Source organism: Leptopilina heterotoma, unplaced genomic scaffold, assembly GCF_015476425.1.
Source record: "Leptopilina heterotoma isolate Lh14 unplaced genomic scaffold, ASM1547642v1 Lhet_169, whole genome shotgun sequence".
NCBI lineage: Eukaryota > Metazoa > Arthropoda > Insecta > Hymenoptera > Figitidae > Leptopilina > Leptopilina heterotoma.
Window position 1 is genome coordinate 671,765 of NW_025110885.1, and position 22,112 is coordinate 693,876.

General features: G+C 22.4%; 1 protein-coding gene across 3 annotated transcripts in view; it reads right to left on the bottom strand.

Annotated features, from left to right (window-relative positions):
* Positions 1–22,025, bottom strand: part of LOC122499546 (protein stum) — a 74,179-nt gene extending 52,154 nt beyond the window's left edge. The window contains exons 1-6 of one of the 3 annotated variants that reach the window (XM_043607965.1): positions 21,940–22,025; positions 17,032–17,115; positions 16,684–16,907; positions 4,085–4,260; positions 1,523–1,935; positions 210–1,202 (exon numbers count right to left, since the gene is read on the bottom strand). In XM_043607965.1, coding sequence (XP_043463900.1) covers positions 210–1,202; positions 1,523–1,901 — 1,372 coding nt within the window. In that variant the 5' untranslated portion in view covers positions 1,902–1,935; positions 4,085–4,260; positions 16,684–16,907; positions 17,032–17,115; positions 21,940–22,025. Of the gene's footprint in view, positions 1–209; positions 1,203–1,522; positions 1,936–4,084; positions 4,261–9,759; positions 9,888–16,683; positions 17,116–21,939 lie in introns of those variants that run through there. The other 2 variants (XM_043607967.1, XM_043607966.1) reach the window with 2 other exon arrangements.
* Positions 22,026–22,112: the final 87 nt, after the last annotated feature.

The window sequence follows — 22,112 nt, forward strand, 5'->3', positions numbered from 1 at the left end:
GCAGCTCCATATAACATTCCCGCGCGCTTGCGCGCGGATAGTTTGGCTAGTATATTATAAAATACGAAAGGCTTAACATAATTAAATGTGTAAATTAGTTTTAAAAAATTTGTAATTAATGAATTAATTAGTGACTAGTGAATTAGTTAAAAAATGTGAGTAATTAATTGACAAAATAAATATTTTTTTTGTGATTTTTGATTTCTTACCTTGAGCAGTCTTTTGATCAGCAATCTTGGAACTTGAAGAACTTTCAACTGTTTTACTCTTCTCCTTCGCCTCTCCATCTTTTTTCGCAGGAATTTCACTCTTTTTTTGATTTCCATTGCTTGTAATTTTAGCAGATATTTCTTTTGATTCAGAATTTATGGCAGTCGCGTCAATTTGTAAAGGTTGAACGGCAGTTGTCGTTGTTGTATTAACGACACTTGACGTACCAGTTGCGCCCGAACTTTGTTTTAATAATTCAGCTAATTTTAAATCATTCTCTAAAATTTTCACAGCCTCTTGAACAACAGACGGTTTCTTCTCCAATTTCTTGATAACTTTCTCGAAATTCTTATTTTTTGGTACTTGTAAATTCAAAGTTTTCCCATCCTGTTTGCCCTCCTGCTTTTTCACTGGTTTCGGTTGAATTTTCTTTCCCTTGTCAATTATTTTCTCGAGTGATTTCGCTGGTTTTGTGGTAGGTGCTGCTGATGGTGGAATTGAGGTTTTATTGGAGGACAATGATTGTGTGGAGGCTGATTTATTCGTTATCGAGCCACGCCTCAATGGTATTTTCGACGGTGATGTGAGTATCTCAGTACTGGAAGATTTCTGTTTATCGGAAGATTTATTCGATTTGCTGACAATTTTTGGCGGTAGCAAAGAATTTCTTCGGACTTTTTGCGGCGATGTTCTTTGATTTTGTATTTGTTGGGGGCGTGTTTTGGGAATAAAAATTGATTTCTCCGGTGATTTTTCCCTTGGTTTCGTTGGCGTTCCTTGAATTGGCGATAGTCCCGGTCGTTTTAACGATTGACGACGATTATTATTTATCACGTTATTCGTTGTTACTATCACGTTATCTTTTGATATTGCTCGTCGTCCAAATTTTGGTGATGATTTCTTTTCATTTTGCTTTGTCAATGATATGGAACGACTTCGAGTCGGTTGGGGGATTTGACTTCGCTTTGGACTGCATTGTTGGGAAACTGAAACTGAATCAAAATTAAATTACTTTTAATAAATTTCAGGGCTTAAACTAGATCCGTAAATCAAGTAAAGCTCCGTAAATTTGCTTGAAGTCCATAAAAGTCAGTTTTTTTTAAAAAAAGGTCCGTAAAGTCCGTAATTTCATTGAAAAAAGAAAGAAAAGTTCTTTGAGAATTTTCAAATTTTGTTTACATTTTTTTACAATTCAATTTTACGACATTTCGATTATTCGGAAGTTATATTCAATTAAATAATAGAAAATAAAACCTTGAAATTATTTTTGAAAAGAGAGTAAATTTAGTTGGAAAAATGTATTGAAAATTACCTCGTCTGTCGAATCTGCCACTGCTTCTTCTGCGTTTGAAATGATTAGGACTCTCGGGTCGAGATTGGGCATGCGGTAAAGGTCCTTTGAATCCTCGACCTCGGAAAGGAGAGACCCTTCCTGTTGCTAAACATGGAGGTGAAGGACTTCTGGAATCCGGAGTAATTGGTCGAGTCTCTGCAATTATCACGAAACTTGATCGTCGATGAGCTCGAGTGTAAGAGGAGCATGGCGGTACGATTTTGTAGGGTTCGGGTGCACGTGGTGGTGGTGGCGATGGTGGTGACGGTGATAAAAGGCAGTGTTCTCCTCCAGATAAAACTCGAAAGGGCGGTTGACCCGTTCGAGGTCCATGATTATCCGGATCTATCCTCCTCATAGTAAAACCCTCTTTCCTTTCACGTTGCTCTCATCTTGGAAAAACGACAATTATCACAATTCAGAACATTGGCATTTTTTTACAAATCAAATATTTTTAATATTTTTTGAAAAAGTTCTTTGAGAATTTTCAAATCCATTTGTTTACAATTCAATTTTACGAAATTCCAATTCTTCGAAAATTCTTCAATTAAATATTCATTAGAAAATAAAAACTTCAAAAGATTTCAAAACAAAATCCAATTAAACTTTTTCAAAAAAATTAATTTTACAGAATTGTTAGTTAAAAGTATGAAAAATTCAGATTTTCAAATATTTTAATTTGAAACCTTTTCAAAATTCAATTATTTCCAAAAATTCACACTTTAATGATTTTAATGTTCAATTATTATCTAAAATTTGAACTAACATTTATTTTCAAATCAATTTCTATTAAAAAATTCTACGAGAATTCAATTATTTAAATACAAAAATAAAGAATTTGTTGAATTGTTGAATGTCTCTTAAAATTGAATACTTTTCGACAAATTTTAATAAAAAATTTTAAGAATAATTGCACTTTACGAGGAATTTATTTAAAACTTTATTAAAAAGAATTGCAATTCTACGATGAGTTTAATTATTTATAAAAAATAGTTTAATTGCTAAAGAGAATTTTATTATTTATGAAAATAATTGAATCCTTAAAAAGAATTTTAATACTTTTAAAAATAATTGAATTCTTGTGATGAATATTGTTATTTATGAAAATAATTGAATTTTGCAAAGAATTTTATTAAATTTCCTGAAAATAATTGAATTTCTGGGAAGAATTTTAATACCTTTTGAAAATAATTGAATTCTTGTGATGAATGTTATTATTTTTCAAAATAATTGAATTTTGCAAAGAATTCTTTTAAATTGCAGAAAATAATTGAATTTCTGGGAAGAATTTTGTTATTTATCAAGGTAATTGAATTCTTTCGAAGATTTCCGTTAAAACTTTTGAAATAATTAAATATAATTTTGAAAATTCAACTAATTTCAAAAGAGATGGAATTTAAATTTTTCAAAAAAAAAATTAGTTCTATAGAATTATTTATTAAAAATATGTAAAATTCATATTTTCCAAAAATTTGAATTTTGAGACATTTTCAAAATTCAATTATTTCTAAAAATTACTATTATTTCTAATTTCACCAAAATTCAATTATTTTCTTCGAGTTTTTAACTAAAATTCTTCTCTAAATCAAATTTATTGAGTAATTAAATGTTTCTCAAAATTGAATTCTCATAAATAATTTTATCAATTAATTTTCTAAATAATTGAATTCTTTCGACAAATTTTAATAAAATTTTTATGAATAATTACTATGAGTTTTATTATTTATAAAAATAATTGAAATATTGTGAAGAAATTTATAAAAAATTTGTAAGTAATTGAATTCCTGTGAAACGTTCATTGTTTATTGTTTTTTTTTATAAAAATAATGAAATATTTGCGTAGAATTTTATTAAAATTTTTTCTAAATAATTAAATCCTTTTGAAAAATTTTATTAAAATTGTATAGATATTAAAAATCATTAAATTGAGTAGAATTTTTAAAAATAATTGAAATTTTGCCAAGAATTTAATTAAAATTTTTGAAAATAAATAATTGAATTTCGGAGAAGAATTTTATTATTTATAAAAATAATTGAAAGTTTGTCGGAAATTTTTTTAAATTTTGGAATATAATTGAATTTTTGAGAAGAATTTTATTACTTTTGAAAATAATTGAATTTCTGGAATCATTTGTAACTTCTCCAAAATTTAATTCTTTTTAATATTTTTAACTAAAATTCTTCTGTAAATCTATTATTTTTAATAATTAATTAAAAGACACTAAAATTCATAATTTTCTTTTGAATTCTAAAAATTTAATTTTTTCCAGTTCTTTTAATAAAAGTCCCTGACTTTTCCCTGATTTCCCAGACCAATTCTACTTTCCCTGATTTTTTCCCGAATTCCCTGACCTTTGGCAATCCTGTTGAAATGATTCAAATAATTATCTCTCACTACATATGAAATGATTTCGTTACGAAAAGATATAATTTTTGCAGACTAATGAAAACTGATGAGATGAATTTGGATGTGAATTTTTTTCTCTCTAAAACCAATGACTGAATTTTTTTCTGATAATTGTCACTGAAGTAATTACTCACTCCCGTTGTTCACCGCTATCCTTCCCATGGGAACAACGCATGTTATTCACGCTCTCATACACGAGAGCATCGAACTCACATCATCTAGGATGTTGCGGTGCATTGTGGACTACATTTCAATGTCTCTTGATTTTCCTATTCCTATGGTGTGCCGTATAATTTCATTCCTCGCGATTCTGCAAAAAGAAAAAAAAAGAATACAATTTTTTACTTTTCATCACTCAATTCAATTTTTTCTTCACTATTCACAAGAAATATTTTTTTGAAACTCTCAACAAATATGTATAAATTTAACAATTATATTTAAACTCTCAATAAATATTTTTAAACTCTCAACAATTATTTAGATTGTCAAAAATTGTTTAGACTGTCAACAATTATTTAGACTCTCAACAAATAATTTTTTTTAGTAAAACAACAAAATTCAGTTCTCATTTTTCCGAAGGATATCAAATTGAGACAAAAATAAATTAAAAATGTTGCTTCGCAACACTTTTTAATTTATTTTTGTCTCAATTTGATATCCTTCGGAAAGTTGTGTTCTAATACAAAGAGATAAATGTTAAAGCGGCAAGTTTCAGTATCCACGTGTACAATTAAGCGATAAAAAGGAAACAGTTACAGGTTTTTAAATGCGGATTAAGGAGCAATAGTCATCTGGTTTATGTAAAATGTACCGTAGATAATGATTGAAGTGTTAGGTTCATAAAATGTTTTTCCACCGTAAATTGTCATATATACGGAAGTAATTTTTGCTCATCATATCGGTCGTGTTGGTGAATCGACGGTAATTAGGTGAGGAGAGCGTGAAGGAAATTCACCTCTTCCCCAACCATATAATTTCACATGAAACTGCGTCCGATTAGCGTTCTTACCATCATCAGATGTTTACCGGGGCATAACATAAATGACAAGAAATCCGGCTATTATCACCTTTATATTCCTTTTTCTGTAAACTCCTCTTTAATGCACACTATTAACTCCACGAATAACATATTTTCATTGCAAAGCAATAACCTTTCACTGTAAATACACTTTATTTCAAACAAACTTTAATTAGTCGACTATCAACGTCTGATTAGTATTTATAAATCCCCTTCTTCAAAAAAAAAAAAATATCTCGAATTAAATGACAATCAATTTTTCAATTAATATTAATTTCACATAAAACTAATACAGTCAACTCTCGATAATTAAACTTGAGATAAATTCACTCAGTTTCACAATAAATTGAATTTCTATTCCCTTCAAGAAATTTTGATACTAAAAAAATTAATAAAATCCTCGATAATCAAAATTTTTTTTCTTCCTCTCTTGCATTCCTTAGATTCAAGTTATCGAGACTCGACTGTATTATTATCAATATTAATGTTAAATAAATGTTTTCTAATTGTAAATAAAAAAAAACGAAACAAGAAAAAATTCGCTTATTCGTGAAACGAAGCGAAAATTTGAATTTCAAAATCCAAGGAGGGGATTTTTGTTAAATTTTCCCAAATTCAAAATGTCAATGTCTAATTTTGGGGATATTTAATGCAGATAAGACATTAAATGTCCCGTATCACGTGATGCGTTGATTGATAGAGAACTTTGAAAATGGCCTCGTACCAAAAAGGTTGATTCAATGTTCTCGTGGACAATATAAACAGAAATTTATAGCAATTGTTTATCAGGAATTATTTGACAAGTCGTATGACATAAATGTGCACGGTAAATTTTCACTGGACCTTCAAAATTCACGGACAGTGTCAATTAATAATCGATCCCAAAATTTTTACAATTAAAATTTACAATCATATTCAAATAGTGCTATGGTTGAACATTTCTCTCGATAAATTATTTTATTCAATTTTTTAAACAATTGCAAAATATAATAATTAAATGATAAAATATTATTAATAAAGCATTTTTATTAATAAGAAAATATTATTGATAATAACATAATATATTAATGATAAAACATTATTTATAATTATAACAAAATATTATTTAAATAAAGCATTATTAATAAGAAAATATTTTTGATAATAAAATATTATTGATAATAAAATATAATTGATAATAAAATATTAATAATAAAATATTATTTATGACCAAATATTATTTATAAAGCATAATTAATAACAAAATATTTTTGATAATAAAATATTAATAATAAAACATTTTTTATGACCTAAAATATGATTTATAAAGCACTATTAATAAGCAAATATTATTGATAATAAAATATAATTAATAAACTATTATTTATAACAAAATATTTTTGATAATAAAATATTAATAATAAAACATTATTTATAACATAATATTATTTATAAAGCACTATTAAAAACAAAATATTATTAACAAAACATTATTAATAAAAAAATATTATTGATAATAAAATATTATTAATTATAAAATATTATTAAAAATAATAAATGATGAATATCAACAGAAAATTAAAGTTCAAGAAGTGTTTGATAATACTGAAATAATTGAATATCAATTAAATCTAAAAAATTGAAAAATAAATTTCCAACTTAATTACAAGAAGAAAATGTCAACCGTGACATCTTTATTAGCAGAGAAAATAATTTTAAAGTTATTAAAGCACAATGAAAATTTAATCGCATGATCTTTTCTTTAATAGAAAGAAAAAGAAATATTTTATTAAAAACGACAATGTCAAAACTTTCAACATATTTCATTTGTCTCTAATTGTAAAATATAGATTTTTAGTTTCATCGAAATTAAAAAATAGAAAAAGTAAAACACTAAAAAAAAACTCGTTTTTTTTAAGTTGTAATAATAATGAAAGAAAATTGTGCGTTAAACCTTGACTTTTGATGTATTTGAATATCAAACTATACTATAAATTCAAATTATAAGGTGCTTTCATTCCAGAAGAAAATTACAGAAATTTCCATTTCGACGGGAATATTATTTTGATTCGTATACCTTGTCAGGGTCGTAAAAAGAAAATCAGATAACAAAAGAGAAAACATTATAAAATCTAATTCTAAAAATTGTTACATCTATACAAAAATAGATAATTATGCAATTATTCCGTTTATTAAAAAAATGCGATTTTCTTTCCGACAACTTTTTTTTCCACTTTATGGAAATAAAGTACTTTAAGGAATAAAATACTTTATGAGAAAAAATAATTTAGGGAATAAAATACTTTGTGGAATAAAATACTTTATGAAAGAAATATTTTAGGGAATAAAATACTTTGTGGAATAAAATACTCTATGAAAGAAATTATTTTATGAAATAAAATACTTTATGCAATAGAATACTTCATAGAAAAATATTTTTTAATCTTTAGAAGAAAGTATTAATTTTTTTCCTATTAAAAAAAACCTGATTTAAGTACAGAAAACGATTATTCTTAAATTTTTAGTTATTACAAATAAAAATTAAATTCTTTTTCCTCACAAGCCTCATAAAAAAATATTTTCTTTTTTATGAGGCTTGTGAGGAAAAACGATTTAATTTTCAAAAATAACTATCATGAGAAAATAGAGAAATCCAATTATTTTTAATTTCAAATATAGACTAATTTCCTGACGATGATGATGATAATATCAAATAATTAAACTTTATGGTCATCAAATATTGAGGAAATTTTTATTATAAGTAATTGTTGCCACTTTTTTTTCGTAATTAATTAAGTAAAGCCCTCGCGAGTGAAAAATAATTTCTAAATTTTATAACCAACGCAGCAATTAATAGAGTGTAATAAAGTCAATTAAACACTTACCTAATGCTATTGTGTGTATATGTATATAAATATAAAATGCGGTATTTATTAATTAGTATAAAGAAGAGTCAAGTAACTCTTTCTAATTATCGCTCGCGCACGGTGCGAAGGAGAGTTTTGCGGAAAAGGTGTTATTTCAAATTATGTATTTCTTTTTACGTCTCTTTTAAGTCCCCTGAACAAAAAAAAAAAAAAAATTACATTGGTTCACTAACTATACGCTTTCTCAATAGTGATGTAATTTTTTCTTTAACACTAGGTATACAAATAAAAGAATTATATTTTAAAAATTTATTGTTTTTTTTCACCCTTACGTGTCTCGGGAATATATGAAAGATCAATAGGAGTGGAAAAGTGTTTTACGTTTTTGCACTATACAAGTGAATATTATTAGCAAAACTAACGATCTCTTTTCTAATTTTGTATCCTCGCAAAATAATATTGAGGGTTTAAAAAAAATATAAAATTTCCATTTTTATATTTTTGAGTCCAAAAAAAATGGTCAATTACGAAACAATTATTTTCTATTCTATTATCATTTAAATTTTTGAATTATTATTATTATTATTATTATTATTATTATTATTATTATTATTATTATTATTATTATTATTATTTATTATTATTATTATTATTATTATTATTATCATTATTATCACTATTATTGTATTATTATATTAATATTATTATTATTTTATTATCATTGTTATTGTGAAGACAACGAATAAATTTCGAAATATATTTAATTAATAATTAGAGTTGTTATTTTGCTATTTGAAGTACTTAAATAATAATAATTATAATAATTAATAATAATAATTAATGATTAATAAATAATTCATAATTCATAATTTTATTATCACTAGTTTCAATAAAATTAATACGCGATTAAATTTTGTATTCTCAATTTTTCCTATGTTCGTCTTGTAAAGAAGTTTTAGCCCATTTTCATTATACAAAATAAGAGAATAAATAATTTGAATCAAAAATTAAATAAAATATTATGAAAAATATAAAAATATTATAAAATTAAAATACATGAAAATATAATAAATAATAAAAAAAAATTGAATAAAATGTTACGAAATTAATTTAAATATAATAAAAAATTTAAAAAATTGAATTAGAAATTAATTACAAAATAAATTTAAATAGAAATGTAATTAAAAAAAATTAATCTAAATACTTTTCAATATTTTTGATTATTTAAATTATTCAAATATAACAAAAAAGAGAAAATGCAAATAGTTAAAATATAAATATTATGATCAGTAAATATTTGAGAAATTCAAAAACATTCTTATTTCGAACAAAATACGCTCGATCTCATTAAAAGATAATTATTCTCCCTCATTGGAATAGAACGGCGGGCAACACGTGCTTATATGAAAAACTAAATCAAGTACATAAAAATTATAAAACAAGACTGAAAATCTCATACAAAAAATTTTATATTATCGACAAATGTATTTTTTCTACAAATTATTTTTAATATTTTTAATAGGTATTTTAAATAATTTTGTTGTCATTTTAATTAATTTATTTTTTGTTAATTTAACATTTTAATTTCACGGGCTAAATTTAAAATTCAGTTAATTACTGTAATAACTATTTTTAGTTAAACAAATATTTTTAAAAGAAAAAAATCCTTTTCATTTATAAATAAAAACGTAAATCTTTTTGATTTACTATTTAGCAAAGTAAATTTTTCTTTTCGTCTTTAATAGCTATCGTTTAATCTTTAAGCATCAAGACACTGTAATTTTAATTAATCGATTTCGCTACAGGTTGTAATGTTTGAAATAAAAAGACGCTCTTGAAAAAAAATTAAGACTCCTGTATAGGAATGGAGAAAAAAAAATAAAAAAAAAGAATTTTTTTTTCTTTGGCATATAATTAAAAAAATGAGTAATTATCACTTATTTACCTATAAATTTGAAAAAATAGTATAAGTCAAAATTTGTGATATTGAAGTACATTTACAATTTCTAAAAGTAAAAACACGTTTCTTGGATCGAATAACCAACAATCACGTCTTCGCGTGAGCGCGAACACGTTCTTACTGACTCTTGAGTGGACGCCTCCACTTTTCACTCTAAGAAAATGGTCATCGCGCTCGCGCCAATTTAATTACATATTTTTTTTTTATTATATTATCCTTCCTAGTTGAAAAAAAAAATTTCAAAAAATAAACCATTAATTTTGATTATAAATATTTATAATTTTCGTTAATTACAAAATTATTGACATATTTATCATATTTTCAAAATTAGGTGTTTTAAAATTATAATCAGCTATTCCACTCAATTAGCATTATTTGAATAATAAATTTATAATAAATTATTATTCTTTCAAAAACGGTATATTTGAAATTTTTGATCCAAGGCGTCCAAGTCATCAGAAACTTTAGATTTTAGAAAATTATAATTTTCTAAATTATTTCACTCAAAAAAAATATTTATTTGCATCAAATAATTTTTATTTCAAAACAATTAATTGGCATTTACTTCAAATACTGAAAATTTTTTTCAAATTCAATTTTTTCGATTTAAATAAAAATTATTTGTTTCAATAACAAGTTTTTTGATCTAAATAAAAATTCTTTGATTCAAGAAAACATTTATTTGATAATACACAAGTAATCGGTTATTTCAATCAATTTTTTCAGTCTATTATTAAAATTATAATTTACCAAATGATTATTAAAATTATAATTCTCTAAATTATGATGATAAAAATATACTGAAAATAATATTTATTTGTATCAAAATAATTTTTATTTAAAACAATTAAATGATATTTACTAGAAAAACTGAAATTTTTGTTTCAAATACAATTTATTTGATTTAAATAAAAATTATTTGATTCAAGTAAATATTTATTTGATAACAGACCCAAAGTATTTGATTTGAATTTATGGTTTTTTAAATCAAATAATTTTTTTCAGTGTATTAAAATTATAATTTTCTTAATTATCATTAAAATAAATTATAATTTTCCAAATTATTCTCAAAATTTAAATTTTCTGAATTATCATCAAAAATAAAAATTGTATGCAATTATTTTTAATAACAACTTTTTTTTTAACAAATTACAATTGTTATTTTTTTCTTAAGTTTTCATCTCAATATAGTGTTTTTAATCTCACGTATGTATCTTGATTTTTATTTAAATTCATTTCGAAATTAAAGGATATTTCTTTTTCTTTAAAGAAAAATTAAAAAAAAAAACAATCATAATAACGAATAAGTATATTTTAATGAGACGTAAATTAAATTAATTTTTTTGAATCTGATTTCTATTTTTTTATCGCCGTATAATGAGAATTCATCCAGGATGCATGAAAGTGGAAAGAAAATTATGAAATGTCAAAGAATTGTAACGGATGAGGATACTTTTAAAAGCTAACATTTGTCTGCTATTTTCTATAATGTATCAACAATTTTATACAGTGACACACTTTTCTTATTCAAGTTGTTTGATAAAAAGTTTTAACTCAATTATTTTCATAAAAACTAACTTCTTGAGAAGAATTTTTTAAAAATTATTATTCCTAGTGATAATAAAAATATAATAATAATACTATTTAATTAATTATTAAAAATAATTGATTTAGGGAAGAATTTTAGTTACATACTTTTAATTAAAAATTCTGTAAAACTAATTTTTTTGTAAAAAATTTAAATTACATCTCTGTTGAAATTAGTTGAATTTTCAAAATTATATTTAATTATTTCAAAAGATTTGACGCAAATCTTCGAAAGAATTCAATTAACTTGATAAATAAGAAAATTCTTCCCAGAAATTCAATTATTTTCTGCAATTTAAAAGAATTATTTGCAAAATTCAATTAGTTTGAAACATAAAAATATTCATCACAAAAATTCAATTATTTTCACAAGTATTAAAATTTTTCCCAGAAATTCAATTATTTTCAAGAATTTTCATAAAATTCATTGCAAAATTCAATTATTTTCTATTTTATAAATTACAATATTCATCACAAAAATTCAATTATTTTCAGGAATTTTAATTAAATTCATTGCAGACTTCAATTATTTTCATAAATAACAATATTCACCACAAGGATTCAATTAATTTAAGGAATTTTAATTAAATTCTTTGCAAAATTTAATTATTTTAATAAATTACAATATTAATAACAAGAATTCAATTATTTTCAGGAATTTTAATAAAATTCTTTGCAAAATTCAATTACTTTCATAAATAACAATATTCACTACAAGAATTCAATTATTTCTAAAAGTATTACAATTTTTCTCAGGAATTCAATTATTTTCATAAATAATAAATTTTTTTTAGGAATTTAATTAAAATTCGTCGAAAGTATTCAATTTTAAAAAACATTGAATAATTCAATAAAATATTATTTTTTTTTATTTAAATAATTGAATTCTTGTACAGTTTCTAATAAAAAATCATTTAAAAATGATTGTCAGTTAAAGTTATTTTTTTTTATTTAAATAATTGAATTCTTGTACAGTTTCTAATAAAAAATCATTTAAAAATGATTGTCAGTTAAAGTTTTAGATAATAATTGAATATTAAAAGCATTATGAATTTTTAGAAATAATTGAATTTGGAAAAGGTTTCAAATTCAATATTGTCATATTTATTTGTATAAAATAATTTTTACTTATTATTATATAATTAAATGGTATTTATTTCAAAATACTGAAATTTTTGGTTCAAATACAATTTATTTGATTTAATTAAAAATTATTTCTTTGAAGTACCTAAATATTTATTTGTATCAATAAATTTTTATTTAAAATTTAATTTAATTTATTTTTAATTTTTATTTATTTTTTAATTGGCATTTACTTCAAATACTGAAATTATTGGTTCAAATACCTACAATTTATTTTATTTAAATAAAAATAATTTCTTTGAAGTAAATATTTATTTGTATCAAATAATTTTTATTTAAAACAATTAAATGGCATTTACTTCAAATGAAATACTAAATTTTGTTAAACAAATACAATTTATTTAATTTAAATTGAAATTATTTGTTTCAAGTAAATATTCATTTGATAATAGAAACTAGTCGGTTATTTGAATCAAATATCAAATAATTTTTTATTCAATCTATTGAAATTATAATTTTCCAAATTATGATTAAAATTTTAATTTACTAAATTATTTCACTGGAAAAATATTTATTTGATTCAAATAAACGAATAATAATTTTCTATTATCAAATATATATCTACTTGACTCAAATAATTTTTATTTAAATCAATTTACTGAAAATAAATCAATTACTACAATAAAATACTGAAATTATTGATTCAAATATAATTTTCAGTTCAAATTTAATTGATTTAAATAAAAATTATTTGATTCAAGTAAACATTATTAATTGCTAATAGAAAAGAAATCGGTAATTTCCACCAAATAAACATTTTTTTTCAGCGTAAGAAATCACATTTTCCTTGACATTTACCTTATTCTGCGGAAATTTAATATTTTCTATTTTCTATTACAATACAAGGATAATGTATATATATTTAAAAAGAAAAAAGATAAATTTCTAAAACTCCTTCGTGCTGTATACAAGTTTTTCCGCGCGTGCATTGAATCTAAATGGTAAAATTTGACTTTACACTTTTATTAATTTTGATCATCATCATGATGAGTATTTTCTCTATATATATTACAAATATATGAAAGTGAAAAGATTGTTCTGACAGAACAATAGGAGAAAACTTTTCACACTTTCATTATTAGACAAAGAGAGAATTAAATAAAGGAGTTCTTGTCGAGTGACCGTGGCTGACCTCGAAAATTGAATCTAGGTCAAGGAAATGAACGTGCGTATCTTGATTTAACCACACTAACACCAACAGACTAAAACACCCACCCCCCTAAAGTAAACTACATTACCAACCCTCTGCATTAACAAATCTTTTTCACTTCCTTTCGTTTCGACACATTTATCTTTGTTTCGCGATTTAAGAAACTTTATATAAACACTTTTAGCGCGAGGAAAATTTTATTGACTTCCGATTATTCTTATAATCGGAGCTAATAATCTCGCTTTTTCTAATTTTAGACATTCATTTGCGAAAATTATACGATTCAGAATATGGTGAGGAATTTCATTAAAATATATTAATTTTATTTTGATTGGACTTCATTTTTTGTCGGGGCAAAAATCTTTATATTAAAATTAATTAAGAATTAATTAAGAATTTTGAAAAATTAAAAGGAATCATTAAATTACTAAAAAAATTTAATACCTAAATAATTTAATTTCTGGTGAATTTGACGATTTTTGGAGTAAATTTTTCTGCGTTCAAAATACTTTTTTATACATTTTCACAAAAATTTACTTCGAACGTGGCAAAATTTACTCTGCGTATAGTAAAAATTGCAAAGCAGAAGTTCGCAGAAATTTGATACAGTTTTTAGGATTCGCACTCATTCATTATGATTAAAAAAACTCGCTTCAATTGATTCAATATACAAAATAACTTCAATTCCAAATTTTTATAAAATTCAATTCTTTTTCAATTCTTTAAAATAATTTTTAAAAGTAAAAGTACGAAATTCTTTAAAATATAAAATTTACTTCCATGAAATTTAACAAAAATCCCCCAATTTTTTAAAATTATTTTCAGGAACTTAATCATCTTTAAAAAACTATAATTACAATTTTTTAAAAATTTCATTTCTTTCCAAATTTTGAAATTAAATTATTAAAAAATTCAACAATTTTTATTAAATGAAACTTTAAATACTTGTTATTTATTTTTCCACAAGAATTTAAATTTTCAATAATTTCCATACAAAACATTTGAAAATTAAATTATTTCTAAAAATTACAACTGCAATTCTTCCAAATTTTTTTTCTATACTTTTTCAGCAATTCAAATTATGAAAAATTTAAATTTAAAATCCTTTTGAGATTCAATTATTTTTTAAAATTGTAATTGAAATTCTTTTTGAAATCAATTCTTATTAGAAAGTTCTACAAGAATTCAATTATTTAAAAACAAAACTAATTAATTGACAAAATAATTGATTAGTTTTCGAAAAATTACAACTGCAATTCTTCTAAAATTCAATTCTATTTTTAGAATTTTCAAATCAAATTATTCAAGACGTTAATAATTTTTTATAATTTTAATTTATAATAGAAAATAATAAATTAATTTCTTTAAAGACAAATATTTAATTATATTATTTTAATTTTTCAGAATTTAAAATTTATACAGATTTCATTTTAAAAAAACTTTTGAAATTTAAATATTTCTAAAAATTCTTACTAAACACTTCTAATATTCAATTATTTTCAAAAATTTTAAATCCATTCTTGTCAGAAATTTTTACACGAATTCAATTATTTAAATACAAAAGTAAATAATTGAATAATAAAATTATTATTTATAACTTATCTAGGAAATAATTTTACTTAAACATTACAAAAATAATTTAATTTTACTAGAGTTTTAATTATACTTAAAAATACGGAGAAAGTTAATTTTTCAAAAAATTTGTATTCAATTTAATTTTTAAATTAGTTGAATTTTTGAATAGATATGTTTAATTGAAAAATTTTCGAATAATTGAAGTATCAAAAAATTGAATCGTAAACAAGTGAATTAAAAAAACATTTCAGGAGAACTTTCTTTTCTTCTTTGAATAGGTAATTGAATTCTGAAATAACTTTCTCAAAAATCATTAAAATTAATTAAATTAGAGAAGAAGTTTTTTCGAATCAATCGCATTTTCAATCGTAGGAAATTATAGAATTTTTTGAATTCATCTATTAGCAGGTTAAAAAATAATAATTCAATTATTTCGAGAAATTTAATTAAAATTACATTTAAAAAAATTGAATTTCTGTGGAAATATTATTTTTGAAAATAATTGAATTTCTGCGGAAATTTGATTATTTTTTAAAATAATTGAATTTTTGCGAACAATTTTATTAAATTTTTTGTTTAAATAATTGAATTCTTGTGAAAAATATTTTTAAAAAATAGTACTTAGATATTGAAAATAATTGAATTTTTTCGAAAAATGTTATTAAAATTGTTGAAAATATTTAAATTCTTTCGAAGAATTTGTATTAGAAATTTAGAAATTTCGAGAAATTTAATTGAAATTGTATTAAAAATAATTAAATTCTTACGATGAATTTTATTACTTATTAAAATAATATAATTCTATTCAGACAGTCAATAAAGTTTCATTGAAAATAATTGAATTCCTTTAGACAAATTTTTTCGATTCAGTTTTATTAAAATATTTTAAATAATTGATTTCTTCCGAAAAATTTTATAAAAATTGCATTTAAAATAATTGAAGTTCAGTGAAAATTTATTATTTCTGAAAATAATTGAATTTTTTCAAAGAACAAAATTGTATTATTGAATTATTTTTGAGAAATATTAGAACAGTAGATATTGAAAATAATTGAATTTCATTATTTGTGAAAATAATTGAATAATAAATAATACAGAATTTACGATTATTTTGAAGGTAGTGAATATGAATTTTTTTATGTCAGCTATTTGCGGCTTTAAAGTAGTGCAAATTCTCTCTCTCAAAAGAAAAAGATAATAGTAGCTTTTAGTGGGACAATTCTAAAGAAATGGATCCATAATAGTAACAAATCGTAAAAAAAAGTAGTAAATTGTACGTTTTAGTAGATGAGTGCAAAGCCACAATTTAGATTTTACTATACGAAAAGGGTAACGAATGAAGTAAAAATTACTTTATTCATTTTTTCTTAAATTATTATTTTCTTTCTAATTAAATTTGAAAAGTAAAAATATTAAAACAAAAAAAAAAGAATTGTAAAAAAATAGGTACTCACAATGATTGTTTGGAAACGAAGAAAGAGAACTTTGAATCGGAGCATGAAACCAATATGTATACGCAGCTGAAGTTCTATCGATGAACCATCGAAGAAGACGAGGCCATTTATTCATTCATTAAGTCATCGAAAGCTACTAGCACCGAATTATGGGAACATTAGCCTGATTGAACAGGAATGGGCAGGGCTTGTTCCATGTGTGCTATACATATGTATAACAGTTTCTATAACGAACCAATCTGTTATTCAAGTTTCAACTCTCCATGCTGCATTGCACGTGCATATATTACAGAATATACCTAATTCATTAAATGCAAAATTTAATACTCCATTTGACTAAATACTTACATTGATAAATAACAAGCGGCTTTCAATCGTTGTTATACATAATATGCATGTACTTGCTTCACGAAAAAGATCATCAATTCTCCACTGTAAAAATAATTAACAAAAAAAAATAAAAATATTAAAATAAAAATTTTAATTTTCATCTAATATAATGGAATATAATAAAAATAAAATATACAGAGAGCTTAAATTAGTAAGAATGGGAATCATTAAAAAAAACCTTTTAAAAAATAGTTTTAAAAAAGTTTTTTCAAATATTTCAAAAATATTTCAAAAAATATTAAAAACAGGCTTCGGATATTATGAATTTTTAAAATTTTAAGTCTCGAACCAGTGAAAGTATTTAAAACTACAGACTTTACGGACCAAAAATGAAAAATTCTTCTTTAAATCGATTATCTATAATGATTAATTTTTAATATTTTTCGAAAAAGTTCTTTGACAATTTTCAAATCCATTTCTTTACGATATTCAATTTAACGAAAGTTTAGTTATTCGTAAATTCTCCAATTAAATCAATATTAGAAAATAAAAACTTAAAATAATATTAAAAAACTTCAATTAAACTTTTTCAAAAATATTAATTTCAAAATTCAATTTTTTCTAAAAATTCACGCTATATTGCTTTTAATATTCAATTATTACCTAAAATTTTAACTGAAATTAATTTTTAAATCAATTTTTATTAGAAAATTCTACTAGAATTCAATTATTTAAATACGAAAATAATAAATTATTGAATAATTGAATGTTTCTTAAAATCCAATTCCCATAAAGAATCGTTATCAACAAATTTTCAAATAATTGAATTCTATCAACGAATTTTAATAAAAATTTTAAGAATAATTACATTTTTCCAGAAATTTGATTAAAATTGTATTAAAAATAATTGAAATTCTGCAGTGAGTTTTATTATTTACGAAAATAATTGAATTTCTAAAAAGAATTTTATTATTTACGAAAATAATTGAATCCCCGTAAAAATTTTATTATTTATAAAAAGAATTAAATGATTGCGAAGAAATTTATAAAAAAAATTGTAAATAATGAAATTCCTGTGAAATTATTATTATTTTTTGAAAATAATTAAAAGTTTGTGTAGAACTTTATTAATTTTTTTTTTAAATATTTGGATTTTTTGGGAAAATTTTATGAAAATTCAAAAATAGTAGATATTGAAAATCATTGAATTGAGAAAAATTTTTGAAAATAATTGAATTTCGGAGAAGAATTTAATTATTTCTAAAGATAATTGAAATTTTGACGAGAATTTAAAACAATTTTTGAACATTATTGAATTTCTGCGAAGAATTTCATTATTTATAAAAAATATAATTGAATTTTTGCAAAGAATTTTATTAATTTTTTTAAATAATTGAATTCATGCCAAGAATTTTATTTTCGATGAAAATAATCCTGCAAATAATTCTATTATTCGTGAAATTAATTGGAAAAATGTTATTAAAATTTTTGAGAATAATTAAATAATTCTTTCGAAGAAGTTTATTAGATATTTAGAGAAATTTAATTAAAAGTTGTATTAAAAACATAATTCAATAATTTTTTAAAGATTTTATTAAACTTGAAATGTTTTGAAATTTTTCAATTTTATATAATAAATAAAAAAAATTGAATAAAAATATTTCTAAAAAAACACTAAAATTTAAATTTACAATTATTATAAAAAAATTGAATTTTTGTATGTAAATAATTAAAATCTCGAAGAACTTTCGTAAAATTATTAAAAATACTCGATTTAGAGATAAAGTTTATTTAAAAATTGTAAAAAATAATTTAGTTTTATAAGATTTATAGTAATAACTAGCCAAACTATCCGCGCGCAAGCGCGCGGGAATGTTGTATGGGGCTGCTTATTTTAAACAATTTAAAAAATTTTAAAGAAATAATTATTATAACCTAACAAAGAGATTTAACTAACTAAAATTCAAATAATTTCACTCAATGATCTCAATTTAAATAGAATTTACATTACTAGACTTAAACTAAGGCTAGAACAATTACAATTAGTATCTGGGTCATCTTTTGCATTGCTTATTTTATAAAGCCATTTAAAATTAAATACTTTTTAAAGAAATAATAATTATTACACACTGAAAAAAGTTTTACTTGAAATAGCGATAAGTTTCTCTAGAATAACGAAAGTATTAATTAAAGCACTAAATAATTTCGCTACTAAAGTGAAATCTGTAGTTCATTCGGCTAAATATTTTTTGCCGTGCATAACGAAAAAAAAATTAAATTAACATCAGATTTTCTACATTCAAAAAAAACGAATTCAAATAGAAATTAATCATTTTACAACTTAACCAAATTCACCCCAGAAATCACTGAATTCGATAATTCAGAAGAAAGTCAGACAAAAGCAGGGTTCCTACAGAATCTGGAAATCATGGAAATCATGGAAATGGTATGGAATTTTTAAAAGGCTTCTGGAAATCAGGGAAATCATGGAAAAGGCCTGTAATTTTTAAAAAATTCTAAATTTTTTCAGTTTTCCATTTTTTCTCTTGCATAAAAATTCAAATAATAATAAAGCTAAATGGTATAAAAGAGAAAAAAAATGTTGAATTTTAAGAAATTCACTTTTTCGGATTTTTGATAATTTTTAATAATTTTTTATTTTTTACCAAAGAGTCGAGACAATTTAATAAGTAAAGTATTTTCCAAAAGCACAAAAAAAAATGAAGCTAAATCCCGTAAAAGAGAAGAAAAAATGTTGAATTTTAAGAAAATCGGATTTTTGAATTTTTTCGAATTTTTGATAATTTTAGATTTTTTACCAAAGAGTCGAGACAATTTAATAAGTAAAGTATTTTCCAAAAGCACAAAAATAATGAAGCTAAATCCCGTAAAAGAGAAGAAAAAATGTTGAATTTTAAGAAAATCGGATTTTTGAATTTTTGATAATTTTCGATAATTTTAGATTTGTTACCAAAGAGTCGAGACAATTTAATAAGTAAAGTATTTTCCAAAAGCACAAAAATAATGAGGCTAAATCCCATAAAAAAGAAGAAAAAATGTTGAATTTTAAAAAAACGGATATTTGAAATTTTTCGAATTTTTGATACTTTTAGATTTTTTACCAAAGAGTCGAGACTATTAAATATATAAAGTATTTTCCAATAGCACAAAAATAATGAAGCTAAATCCCATAAAAGAGAAGAAAAAATGTTGAGTTTTAAGAAAATCGGATATTTGAAATTTTTCGAATTTTTGATACTTTTAGATTTTTTACCAAAGAGTCGAGACTATTAAATATATAAAGTATTTTCCAATAGCACAAAAATAATGAAGCTAAATCCCATAAAAGAGAAGAAAAAATGTTGAGTTTTAAGAAAATCGGATTTTTGAAATTTTGATAATTTTCGATAATTTTAGATTTGTTACCAAAGAGTCGAGACTATTAAATATATAAAGTATTTTCCAATAGCACAAAAATAATGAAGCTAAATCCCATAAAAGAGAAGAAAAAATGTTGAGTTTTAAGAAAATCGGATTTTTGAAATTTTGATAATTTTCGATAATTTTAGATTTGTTACCAAAGAGTCGAGACAATTTAATAAGTAAAGTATTTTCCAAAAGCACAAAAATAATGAGGCTAAATCCCATAAAAAAGAAGAAAAAATGTTGAATTTTAAGAAAAACGGATATTTGAAATTTTTCGAATTTTTGATACTTTTAGATTTTTTACCAAAGAGTCGAGACTATTAAATATATAAAGTATTTTCCAATAGCACAAAAATAATGAAGCTAAATCCCATAAAAGAGAAGAAAAAATGTTGAGTTTTAAGAAAATCGGATTTTTGAAATTTTGATAATTTTCGATAATTTTAGATTTGTTACCAAAGAGTCGAGACAATTTAATAAGTAAAGTATTTTCCAAAAGCACAAAAATAATGAAGCTAAATCCCATAAAAAAGAAGAAAAAATGTTGAATTTTAAGAAAATCGGATTTTTGAAATTTTTCGAATTTTTGATAATTTTAGATTTTTTACCAAAGAGTCGAGACAATTTAATAAGTAAAGTATTTTCTAAAAGCACAAAAATAATGAAGCTAAATCCCATAAAAGAGAGGAAAAAATGTTGAATTTTAAGAAAAACGGATTTTTGAAATTTTTCGAATTTTTGATAATTTTAGATTTTTTACCAAAGAGTCGAGACAATTTAATAAGTAAAGTATTTTCCAAAAGCACAAAAATAATGAAGCTAAATCCCATAAAAGAGAGGAAAGAATGTTAAATTTTAAGAAATTCGGATTTTTGAATTTTTGATAATTTCCGATAATTTTAGATTTTTTACCAAAGAGTCGAGACAATTTAATAAGTAAAGTATTTTCCACATTAAAAAGTTTGACATTAAAAAATATATAAAAAATGCCAATACTTAACCCACAAAATTAAATTTTCAAGACAAACAAGTGAATGCAGATAATTTGCTAACGGAAAGGAAACTTACGATTATTATAATGTATGTATATGTATATATATATTTCTATTTTCTATCAAAACGTATAAAAAACAAAAGAATAACTATAACTAACTTCAAGTGTGGACAGAGATCCGGAAATCTGGAATCACGACGATTATTATATATAATTTTCAGAAATTACTAAATTTAAGAAAGTTTTAAATTCAAATTTATTAAATTTTAATTCCCGTGGAAAAAAATAACTATTTAAATATTTATTTAACAAAATTATTCAAATTGTGAATAATTGAATTGAGGAATCAGTAAAAATACAAAATAAAATTTTTGTGACTAGACTGAATTACTTTTTCGACTTTTTTTGTATTTTTAATCAACTAAAGCGACTTTTTCGCGCCTTAAAGTCGATCCGAGGCCTGAAAAAAATACATTAAAAATAAAAAAAAGAAGAATAAATGATACCTTTTCTTTAAAACCAATCTTCTTCATATCATCGTCTATAAAGGAATTTCTAACATTGCCTCTGAAAAATTCACAATGAATTCTCACTGTGTATAATTTCGTCTAAAACAAAAAATGAAACAAAAAAAGTGGTTAATATTAATGATAATAAAGGGTAATTTTCTGCAAATGAA